Genomic DNA, 12,474 nt, shown 5'->3' with positions numbered 1-12,474 from the left:
TTCGGGAAATCCTGGTAAGTGAAGCCAGGTGAAAGTCCTGGTGAGTGAAGCCAGGCAAGGGAAAGTCCTGGTGAGTGAAGCCAGGCAGTTGGAAAATCCTGGTAAGTGAAGCCAGGTGAAAGTCCCGGTGAGTGAAGTCAGGCAGTTGGAAAGTCCTGGTGAGTGAAGCCAGGCAAGGGAAATCCAGATAGGTCAAGGTTGACCAGACATCTGGTGAAAAGTCCAAGTATGGAGACTTGGCACGAGAAAAGTCCAAGTATGGAGACTTGGCACGAAAAAGTCCAAGCAGGGAGCTTGGCACGGGAGAAGTCCAAGTATGGAAGCTTGGCATTGGAAGTCGGAGAGGGCTCGGCAGCTCGTTCTCCGGACTAGGTCAGAGAGGGCTCGGCAGCTCGTTCTCTGGACCGGACGAAGTCGGAGAGGGCTCGGTAGCTCGTTCTCCGGACTAGGTCAGAGAGGGCTCGGGAGCTCGTTCTCTGGACCGGACGAAGTCGGAGAGGGCTCGGTAGCTCGTTCTCCGGACTAGGTCAGAGAGGGCTCGGGAGCTCGTTCTCTGGATCGGACGATGGAGTCGGAGAGGGCTTGGTAGCTCGTTCTCCGGACTAGGTCAGAGAGGGCTTAGTAGCTCGTTCTCAGGACCAGGTCGGGTTTAGGGCTGGGAGCTCTAAACCTGGATCGGTCTGGTGACCGATCCAGTGATACGCTGGTTGACTGATCGGTCTGGTGACCGATCAATAACCAAACAGTGTGTTTCTGTGAATTACCTGATCGGTCTGGTGACCGATCAGTAATCATACAGAAGCGAAGAAGATCGGGAGAAGGAAGAGGGGGATCGGTCTGTGGACCGATCCACCTGAGTCCTGATCGGTCCACAGACCGATCAGAGAGTTGGGCAACTCTCTGTGAAGCGTGCTAATCGGTCTGGGGACCGATCAGAATAGGTCCTGATCGGTCCCAAGACCGATCAGAGAAGGTCTGGACCGATCAGGGTGGAGCCTGATCGGTCTAGCTCTAGCCGTTGAGTCACAATGGCTAGATTTCTGCTGTGTCTTCTGCCCTCTTCGCAGGTTCGCAGGTTCAGGGATATAAAGGGGTCGAGTGCCTCTACAGTAGAGAGACTGCCTCTCTTTTCTTTCTGATCTTACTGCAATCAGAGCTTTGCTGAGCTCTCATTTTCCTGAAGCTTCGTGGAAGCTTCCTTCGGCTGGTTCCTGCTGTTGTAGGTGTTTCGTGAAGTTGCTGCTTCATCCAGTCGACAAGAAGGCAAGCTGTGTTTTTACATTCTTACTGCCTTTGTATTGTGCTGTATCTTTGTACTCTTATCTTACTGTTGCAAGAACTTTGTGGCGAGGTTTCTCCACCCATAAGGAGTTTCTATTAGCCGGTTTTCCGGGGTCTCATCCACCGACGGATTGATAGGCTTCGTCCACCTTACGGACACGCCGAGGAGTAGGAGTATCATCTCCGAACCTCGTTACATCATCGTGTTTGAGGTTTAATCTTCTCCACTTTCGTTTCTACTCTTTATTTCCGCTGCGCTAACTCAAATTGTAGGAAGAAACGTGAATTTGGGGTCGGCTATTCACACCCCCCTCTCTAGCCGCTATCCGAAGGTCCTAACAAACCTAACAATTATACGCTCGAACTTTGATAATCTTTTTAAGCCCCCAGGGTGTAGCGCAGACGGTGGACGCATGACATCTCTGGTGTAATAGTGATAGGTCGATTCTTAGAAATTGACGACATGAGTTTTACCTCATCATACGCCTATGGCCTGTGTACCTGCATGTACCTCCCTCTATATCCATGGTGCCGGCACTAGGGAGTCGCTAAACTAGTGGATCTATTTTTTTTAATAAGCTTTTTAATTATATTTGTTGTAATTTTCTAGGAATTATTTATAATCATGATTAGTGTTTGGTATTGCAATGTGAATGGGTTGGGCTCATTCTTGTTTGGTTTGCATGATTGTGAATGGGCTGGGCTAATTCACTGACTTCTAATTTTGTATTTGCCGTTTCTGTACCTCCCTAATCATTTATACGTATATATATGTTTATATATTTTTTTTCTAACCAATTCCACTAACATTTTGCTCAAAATTTAATTGAATATCATGTAGATTTACATTATTTATTTTATCGTCTGCAGATATAGTCATACCTTATTAAGTAAATTTGTATGCTTTTATTTTTTACATTAAAAGCACATAATTATTCTCGGATTATAAAATACTAAAGTTATCCATCGACTTTATGTGACTATCATTGGACATTCTCTTTTCCTTAAACCATCGCAATCGTGCCTGACCGCAAGCTCGCAGTTAAACCATCGCAAGTTCTTCTCTTTTCCTTTCCTTTTCTCCATTTTTTTCCTTTTCTTTTTACCGTGAATCTTTTTTCAAGGGTGTTTTTGTTTCTGGATAAAACTTTTAAGTACAACGACTATCGTTCCCCATTAAGCTATATATCATATCTATTTTCAACATCAAACCATGCATTGATGATCTACAAGCGTAGAGCTAGCCACACACCATATATCACAGCAAAGGGAGTTCGACAGATCAGCAGTGCATGAACTCTAGTTTTATACTGCATATATAGATCATTGAACTACTCTTCTTCATACTTGTGTGGCATTGGAGACTTGGGTGGAGTACTGGAGAGCACCGGCAAACTAATGACAGAGAACCTCCCTCCTTCCTCATCATCGACTTCCTCTTTATCAGCTATCTGATTCTGACTCAACTGCCTGATCTCCCTTCTTTTCCCCCAAAGAACCATATACAGCCCTACAACTATCAACACTGATCCTATTGCACTGCCAAAGGAGTACTGATCTCAGATCATAGCCACACTTCAAATTGCACAAATTATATTGCAATATTAATTAATTAACCTTCCCGCGTAGAGCTTCTCATCGAGGATCGCCCAACCGAGGACTGCCACAAGGATCAGTAATAGTGGGCTAAACATGGAGACGAACAGAGGACCTCTTCTCGCTATGCACCATGACATGAGTGACACGGCCAATCCGGAGCCAATCAAACCCTGGAAGAGAGAATGATTCAATTGAGCAGTTTTGGTCTGATTTATTTAGGTTGTGAATGTTAATTTATGGATTAGCGTTTGCTTAATTAATTACAGCGTAGATGGATGCGGCGAGCCTGATGTCCCAACCCATCGCCCAGGCCGAGGCTTTCCTCTCTGTGATAGCTGCCAAAACCAGGCACTGCACGCCGGCCATGAAGCACATCATGGCCGAGCTGGTGTAGGGATAAGAGAAGCTCTCACTCATCTTCGCCTGCGCATATATATATATCTCATGCATGGTTAGCATAGATAGCAGATTGAAAAGTCATATCATTGTTTCTCTCTCGTACATGGATTATGAACCAACTCGACCCGGCCAAGCAACTGGCGATGACCAAGGCAGCACCGAGGGCCATGTTCTGGCCGCCGGCACCGACCTCACTGTTCATCTCTGCGGCGTACCTCCAGTGAATGGGAGAGGGTCGCATTCTGATGAGGCCTCCTCTGTAGAAGGTCATCAGCATGGAACCGCCAACGCATATAACCGTTCCTGCGACCTTGGCCTGGCCTGCGAGTGTTCGAATACCCACCGTCTCCATTCTGCACGCTCGAGGACAAAATTTAACCACCCGGTAAACGTAAATCCTTAACGGTTATTAAAAAGTCAATTTTTCTGTAACAGTACCTGAAAGGGACTGCGATGATGAAGGTGATGGCAGGGAGAGTGTTGTTGAGGGCACACGCTATCGCTGGGGTCGATAATTTAAGCCCGAGAAAGTACGGGACTTGGTTCAATGTAGCCCTGTATCCATCATAAACCCATCGTCATATACTTCCTTCTGCATTAATTTGCATATAATTACAAATCTAGTAGAGTAACTAAATATAACTAAATTCATATTTGCATCTAAAACATAATTATTTTGGCGGTGAATCAATCAACCAATATCAATTCATGCACAACATGCATATGCCACCTCTGACTTCACCAGTTACATGCCATGTAGCCTAGATGGCAGACTGTCACCTACAACCTGCAATGCCACTAACTTTAACATGGAATCAGTGGAAACATATCATAAAATCATCCTCTGCTGCAGACTCACCCAAAGATGGAGCAGAGGAGAATCTGGCTGATGACTTTGCCTGTGATCAACTTGAAAGCTTCTCTGCACATATTAAATGCAACGAATTAAACAACTTTAATTCATAAATCTAAGCCGGCTCGAGAAAAAGTACTGGACGACTCATGAGCAACTGCGTCTGGAGCTCGATTAATTAATTAGATAGCGTACCTCTCGAGGAAGAAGGCAATGGGGAAGAGGATGAGAGTGGCGACGACCTGCCGGTAAGCAGTGATGACAAAAGGACTCATGCCGTCGTCCAACGCCAGCTTGGAAAGCACGTTCATACCTGCGTAACCGGCCTGAACAGCGACCATGGCCAAGGTCAGGATGCAGCCCTCGCCACCCATCTTTAGAATGACAGATATAGAAGAGGAGGAATTAACTTAGCAGGCAATCAACTAATTAAGATATCAATGAAACTAACATATATATAATGGAAGCCGATCGAGAAGGGAAGGGGAAGTTGAGTGCAGAGACGAGAAGGGCTGCAACAGAAAAGCACCGAGGACAACGGGATACAGCTCTGTCGTCCTGTGTACGCGGCTGTTGCTGCCTTGTGCTTGTGATATAAGGAAGTATATGGAAGGGTATATAGAGAGTGAGAACATCTCGATCGAAGAATCGATGTTGCATGTATCAGTTGCTTGTTTCGTTGGGATTTTGGCCGGTTTGTGGGTTGTGGCGTTTAATGCTTTTTTGGCTTTTGCTTTTGCTTTGGAGTTAATTGCGGCAGTGAAACGGGTTAAGGCAGGTTGTTTGTATGTCCATCTGGAGTTGCAGAGAGGACAAATAGCTAGATTGAGATAGAAAGGGGGCTAGGTCATTGGTGGGGTGTGAGATTTCTAGCTCACATACCTAGCTAATAGCTTTAATTTGCGAAAGAATTAAACATGCAGTGTCGAGTCGACAACAAGTCTTTGGCGTGATACTTTTATCGAGGCCAAATTATGGGACTATTTCTGCCTGGATTATACTCATAATTGAACTGGAAGAATGAGGGGAAAGAAATCGGCAAGGTGAGAATAGGGAAAGGAAAAAAGGGTGCTGATGATCCTAAAGATGACGCATAACAACAAAGAACTGACGAGGAGATCGAGGAAAGCTAATCTTTCATGTTCATCAGGCAGACAGAATAAATATCGTCAAAATAACCCTTACAATATATCTCTTAGGACTTAGATATAAGACCAAAGAAAAAGAAAGAAAAACAGAGAGAAAGGACTTACAAAATTATACGTAAAATTTCACCATTTTCTCATTTTTAAAAGCTTCATCATTTAAGTGCCGTATTTTGTCGTCATTTTGTCAGCTTTCCTTCCTATCTTTCACACAAATAAATGGAATGAAAATTATACTAGTAAACATGCATATATGCCACGTCATTTCTTGGTGAAGTAAACTATCTATGTTGGTAGCTAAAGTGGACTCATTTTAGGGGAAAAAATTAAAAACGCATTTTTATTTTTATTATTTTTAAAAGGTACTCTCTGTTTAAAATTTATTAAAAGGACATTTCATGATTTTTTTTATTGTGAAAATAAATTTATTTGAGTGTTATTACAACAATTTTGATCAAGTTAGATGCTTAATGTATAATAATTTTAATTAAATTAAAATAATTACATTAATATTAAAATAAAAAGTATTTTTAGATTAAAACATGATTATATTATAAAAGTAGTAGAAAAAGGATAGCGCCCTTTTAATATTTATCAGAATGAGGCAAGAAAACCCTTTTGATGTTTTTCTAAATTTTAGACATACTAAAAATATTTTTGATATTTTTTAAAAATCTATAGAAAAAGTGTTTTTTTTATATTTATAATTGAAATATTCCGAAATGGATGTCCAATGATTTTAAATTTGTGTGCCTGTTATAAATTTTATAATTTTCAAATCTTACTTTTTTTTTTTATAATTTAAGATTTACCCAAACAGAAAAAATCCATCGACATAGTCATACTTGTGGTCTGAGACTTTCCACCTAAGGAAGAGCAAGATACTCTAGTATATATTTAGTGGATTAGGTTTTAACTACTGTAGTGATTGAAGGGATTGAATGATTCTCATTTATTAAATAAGTAGGGGTCATTCAATTCCTCCCATCATTACCTCTGATCTAAGAGAGGATCAAAACAGACGAGACCAGAGGATCTGGTCTATCTAAGGAGACCTTGGAACAATTTATGTGCCTAAGATTTTCTCACAGTTACATTTTGACATGTAGATTCATTATCTCTCCAAAAAAAATAAAATTGATCTTATATTATGTTTAAAAAAATATCTATTAATATCATTTTTATAAGAAAATATCATGATTTAAAATATTAAAAGAAGGTTAAATATTAAATTTTAAAAATAAATTATATAATAATAAATGAATAAATTAAATAGTAAAATATGAAGTAAAGATGTTAAATTAAAATTGGATTGGATTTAAAGTAAATCTAATAAATAAGCATTATATTAGTTAAGTCAGAATTAATTTAAAATTAATTTAACCAAATTATAACCGAATCAATTTAAGATTTAAAGGGATTTTAGCAAAAGCAGAAGTAACAAACCACATCAAATCTGGAAGATCAACAAAATCAAGAATATATGGCTCTGTCTCGTGCCGAAGAAGTAACAAACCACAGCAATAAATGAAGTTTTATTAGTACGGTGTATTCCAAATACGAAAACTATTAATAGAAGTTAATTTCATCATGGAGTTCTTGGCATTTTCCTAACATTAAGGTATTTGTTAAATATTATTTCCTCCGTAATAATGATAAATTATCTTAAAATTTTCATATAAAGTTTTAATTTTACCATCAATCTCTATGTAATAGAATATTTATTTCAACTATCTAATCTACACCAATTCACTTAATTCATTATCAGTATACAATCTTATACAATTATATCGTATTAAACTACATATATACTTGATTTTAAATATTTTATAGCTAATAAAGTGAATTATGTACTTACATATATATATATACACTACATATTCATATATATAAACGATGTTGATCGATCTGTTATAGATAATGATTAATTGGATAGAAATATATTAGATTCTAGTTTAAATGATGCTGAATTTAAAAAAAAAATTATACCACACTATGAACTTTTTATACCTATATTTTGCCACGTACCTAAACAATGTATGCACAAGAATGATACTTAATTTAGGAGGAATTATATTTCATTATGAACTTCTTGTATCTAAATTTTACCATGTACCTAGCTAAAAATTATATATATAGGTAGTGTACTAGATTTGAGTTTAAATTGTACTAAATTTAGCAGGAATTATACCTTCTTTTGGATGAATGATACCTTCTTTTTAACTTTTTGTATCTATATTTTGTAACAATCCCTTGAAATGTGTGCACATGTAGTGAATTAGGTGAATTGGTGTGGATTAGGGAGTTGAAACAAATATTCTCTATCATAGGGACTAACGACAAAGTTAAAATTTTTTGCATGGGGAGTTTAGGGCAATTTGCCCCTAAAATAACAGAGAAGTAGACGCTTCACAACGTCCCAATGTATCTCTAAAAGAGCATGCATAAACTGTGAGAGCTTGTTGCTCGCAAAGTAAATATCAAGACGAATTATACGGAGATGTTGTAAGCCCCCAACCACCTGTTGGAACTTAGTTGCATCAAAAGACGAAGACTCATCATGCAAAGTAAGACGAGAGCCAACAACAATAAGAGTGGATATTGGCTTTGAGTCAAGCATGTTGTGTTTGAAAAGAAGATCAGTAACATACTTTTGCTAGGACAAAGGAAGACTATTTTAGGTTGGACGAACCTCAACACTACAGAAAAAGGAAAGAGCCCCAAAATCCTTAATCACAAATTTTGCATAAGTTTATATACTATGATGTCAATTGAAGAAGCATCACTCTCTGTAATGATTAGATCATCAATATATATAAGAAAATAGATAACAATATCATCCCGAAGATAAAAAAAAATAAAGAGGTGTCAGCTGGAGATGCAACAAAATCAAGAGTGACCAAGAAGGCGCGAAGCTCCAAATACTAGGCACACGAAGCCTGCTTCAGGACATAAAGCGCCTTATGCAAATGACACACATGATCTTGAACTTCAGCATTGCGCATACTCGAAGGTTGCATCATATAAACCTCATCTGCATGATGACCATTAAGAAACACATTGTTGACATCAAATTAGCGAAGACACTATCCGCGATTCACAGCCAAACTAAGAACAATGTGCATTGTTACTGGATTAATAACATGGCTGAATGTATCATGAAAGTCAATACTAGGACGTTGATGAAAACCCTTTGGCAACAAGGCGAGTCTTATACCGATCAATTAAGCCATCAAAATTACGCTTAATGTAAAATACCCACCTGTTACCCACAAGATTTTGATTTGACGAATGTGGGACAAGAGTCCAAGTCTTATTACAGAGAAAAGCATCATACTCTTTGTGCATAGTCTGCGCCCAATTTGGATCTTTAAGTTTCTGCATGATAGAGGAGGGTTCACAGGGTTGTAAAAGGTTAGTATGAAGAATATACTATGGATTGGGTTTGTAGATGACATTTTTGGAGCGAGTTTACATGGAATGCTAGTTTAGGAAAGCGAGATGGGGGTAGAGAGCCAATGGGCTAGAGGATCGGTCGCCACTAGGCAGTGTGGACAGCTCGACAATATGCGACGGTGATGGCAACAGTGAAGAAGTCAGTTACAGGCGGTTATGACAAGTGGCAGGTTGCTGCATCGATGCCGAAGGGTCCCACGAGAGAACTAGTGAGGTAGAGAGTTCAGTGGAATCTAAGGAGGAGGTGATGACAAATGGAAAAACATGCTCCATAAACTTAACATGACGTGATACAAAGGCTCTTTTGAGAGCAACATCATAGCATAGGAAGACACTCTGGGTGAGAGAATAACCAAGGAAGACATAAGAGGTTGACTTGGAATCAAGCTTGTGGCAAGAGTAGGGGCGTAACCACGGAAAGCATAGGCTCCCGAAGACTCAAAGATTCGAAAAATCAAGAATGATGGTGAACAATTTTTCAAAAGAGGACATATAGGAAAGACTAACCTTAAACATGCGGTTAATCAAAGACTGTTGCAGCAAAAGCATAATGCCATAAAGTAAGTGGAATAGACGCTTTGTGCAACAGAGTGAGACCGGTTTCGACTATATGACGATGACAATGTTCAGACTATTTATTGTGTTCAAGAGCGTACGGAGGAGTGGTAACGTGATTGATACCATAAGTAGTAAGAAAGGATAGAAGGGCTAAGAATTTACCTCCATTTTCAATGAAGAGTGTTTTGATAGTCATTAAGAACTAATTTTCAACAAGACTTTTGAACGCAATTAATATAGAGTATATATCTGATTTTTTGCATAAGGGATAAAGTTATGTATACTTCGTAAAATAATCAACGAAGATAACATAATATTTGAGTCCATCAAATGATGATATAGGAGATGTTTAAACATTAGAAAAGATAATATCCAAAGGAACAAGAGATGAAATACTATATTTATGAAATGGTAATTTATGACTTTTATTAATATTGCATGAAGTGAATGAAAAATTAGACAAAGTATCCTCATAAAATGAAAAAAATATCACAGAACACCTAATGACGGATGACCTAGACGACTATACCATAAGGAAATAGATGACGAGACAGACATAGAAAGGGCAAAAGGGGATGATAGCGTAGACACAAATTTCGACCAATAATAGACACTATCTCTGTGAACCCCGCTGACTAGCGTTGCCTCTATACGACGATCCAACACATGAAAATAGGAATCAAAGAAAATATGTAATGAGATTAGTAGCATAAAGTGCAGCGATAGAAATCAATTTTTTTTAACATAAATGACACATATAAAATATTGGAAAAAACTAAAGGCAAAGATGGAGTGGAGAAAGAGAAAGAACCAATGTGGGTAATGGGTAGTCTAGAACCATCATCAATAACAACGTTATCATTCTCAGAGTAAGGCTCATACAACGAAAGAATAGTGAGGTCAGTGGTGACATGATGAGAGACGCCAAAGTCAACCACCCATTCCTAAGAATCAGACGGAGGTGTAAATAAACGACAGTGTGCTCAAATAATGCACTGTACACGGGATGCAGAGCACGCGGCGGAGCTGGCAGAAGCAAGGCTAGCATCAAGACAGTCATATGACCGCACTAGCGAGTAGAGTGACCTTGGACACCACATATTTGATAGTTTCCAAGATAACGATTGGGACCATACACTGCTGGATGTGCAGGCAACCTCGGGGTAAACATGCACGACTGATGGGACATCAACGAAACCTGCTAGCAACTACCATGATAATTTGAATATCGATTGCGAGAATTCTCTATTCGAGCCACAAGAGCAGTCATTGGCGCCAAAGATAGAGATAATGTCGAAACTTTCAACTGGGCCTCATAACTGAGGAGCTAGTCGAATAGCTCATCAAAGGTAATAGGGATGTCACAAACTTACAGAGCTAGCATATGAGATATTGCAGTATTCTTGGCTAAGACTATTCAAGAAACGAATTAAGAGCTCATCAAAGTCAATTTTGACATTCATAAGTGCAAGAGCATCAATGTTTCTTTTGATGTCTTACATATAATCAGTGATAGATCTGTTACCCTGGTGAGGGTTGGTAAGATTTTAACGATGAGTCATAATCTTACCATGTGAGAGAGCAGTGTAGGTTCTCTCCAACGTCTGTCATGCGTCTCTCGATGAAATTGATGAAGAAATAAATTACACAAGAGTAGGAGACATCAAACCTACAATAGCGCTGAGGAGAAGTTGGTCCTGATAGAACCAAAGAATATGATCAGGATTCACCTGAGGGAGCATGGTGCATGTAGGCGTTATCTGCAGAGGGGGTTGGGATATGAGCCATCAACAAATCCTAGTAAGTCATATCGGAATAGAAAAAATGTGAACTGCAAGCACCGGGCAGAATAATAGGAGGTGACGAGTTTCAACGATACCTGAGCATTGACGTTGAGAACCACAAGGCTAGAAGGTGAATCAAGAGCATTTGTGAGAGATAGTTGACGGATAATGTCGTCGGTGGTATCCATTGTAGAAGGCAGCCGGTGAATATTGTGGGCGGCGATTAGGGTTTGAGGAGAAAAAAATTGCTATAAAGTTTACCACTCTGATACCATGTTGATGATATAATACAATACTTTATTAATGATAATATGTGGTATATAAATACAAGTACAACTGTAAAATAAGAAAATACATAAAATAGAAAAGCACATAAAATACTAGGAAATAAATAAATATTTTCTAATAATAATTATTCCCTAATATCCTATTGATCCGGAGAGTAATTAGTAGACGTCACGTGAATAAAAAAGTTGGTGGCCCTGCTGAGATAGTGGTTCCAATAGAGGAGAAGTTGAGTCGATGCTCGACCCCTTAGCTTCCTGGCCCAGCCACCCAGCTCCTCGTCCTCCCTGTTCTTTGGCTTCCTGACTCCTATCCTTCTAGTTCGTTGAGCTCCCGGTTCCTTAGCCTCTCGACTCCTCGATACCTTTACTCGACCTCCCGTCTCCTTGACGACTCGATTGCAGATGCAAGACCATTTCAAGAAAAGGATAATCATTACGTAGATCTCAAATTATTTCGAAAAGAGGATAATCATCGCACAAACCTCGAATTATTTCAGGAAAAAAAACGTGAATAGTCTTGGATTATTTAAGGAATTAAATAATGGTAACATAAACATCGGAAAGAAAGGAAAAAGTCTATTATCTCTCTATAAAAGGTAGTCCTTTCCGGCATCCAAGGTACATGCACACATACGTCTAAACCCTAATATTGTTCTTTTACTCCTTTATCCTCTAACTTGAGTTTCGGAGTGGCGCTAGAAAACCACCTAGATGTCATTCTAACCTTTTTCCCTCCTATTTGTTGTCATTCAGGCTCGCAAAACCACAACATCCTCGTTGTCATCAAGCGATTAGTGATTAAGTTGGCAAGAGAGCCAACTCACCGGTGATTCACTCGTCGATGTTCATGGACAGGATTAAATTAGCGTTGTTTGTGAGAACACTAAGTTAAAGACTTGAACTAGAACATGAAGATGGATGATGCCAAAAGACCTAACGTCATCACTATGGCAACATAGGATTTCGACAAATTACTAATGTCAACGATACAAGCAGTATTAAAGAGGAAACTCTCGCATCCTCCAATGATGAATCCCTTAACTAAACTGCCACCCTAGTTGGTTGAAGAGACACCGGTGCACCATAAGGTACCTTACCCTACGAGTATGTCA

The 12,474-nt window shown here is 39.3% G+C and overlaps 1 protein-coding gene across 1 annotated transcript; it reads right to left on the bottom strand.

Annotated features, from left to right (window-relative positions):
• Positions 1 to 2,487: 2,487 nt before the first annotated feature.
• On the bottom strand, positions 2,488 to 4,506 carry LOC122004298 (WAT1-related protein At1g09380-like). The gene is made up of 7 exons (XM_042559231.1): positions 4,328 to 4,506; positions 4,139 to 4,201; positions 3,718 to 3,834; positions 3,383 to 3,632; positions 3,145 to 3,303; positions 2,899 to 3,050; positions 2,488 to 2,820 (listed from the first exon to the last, which is right to left on the bottom strand). Exons 1-7 carry the CDS (start codon positions 4,504 to 4,506, stop codon positions 2,613 to 2,615), a joined length of 1,128 nt encoding a protein of 375 aa, XP_042415165.1. The 3' UTR covers positions 2,488 to 2,612.
• Positions 4,507 to 12,474: the final 7,968 nt, after the last annotated feature.

Source organism: Zingiber officinale, chromosome 1B, assembly GCF_018446385.1.
Source record: "Zingiber officinale cultivar Zhangliang chromosome 1B, Zo_v1.1, whole genome shotgun sequence".
NCBI classification, from domain to species: domain Eukaryota; kingdom Viridiplantae; phylum Streptophyta; class Magnoliopsida; order Zingiberales; family Zingiberaceae; genus Zingiber; species Zingiber officinale.
This window is presented reverse-complemented; position numbering and strand designations above follow the sequence as displayed.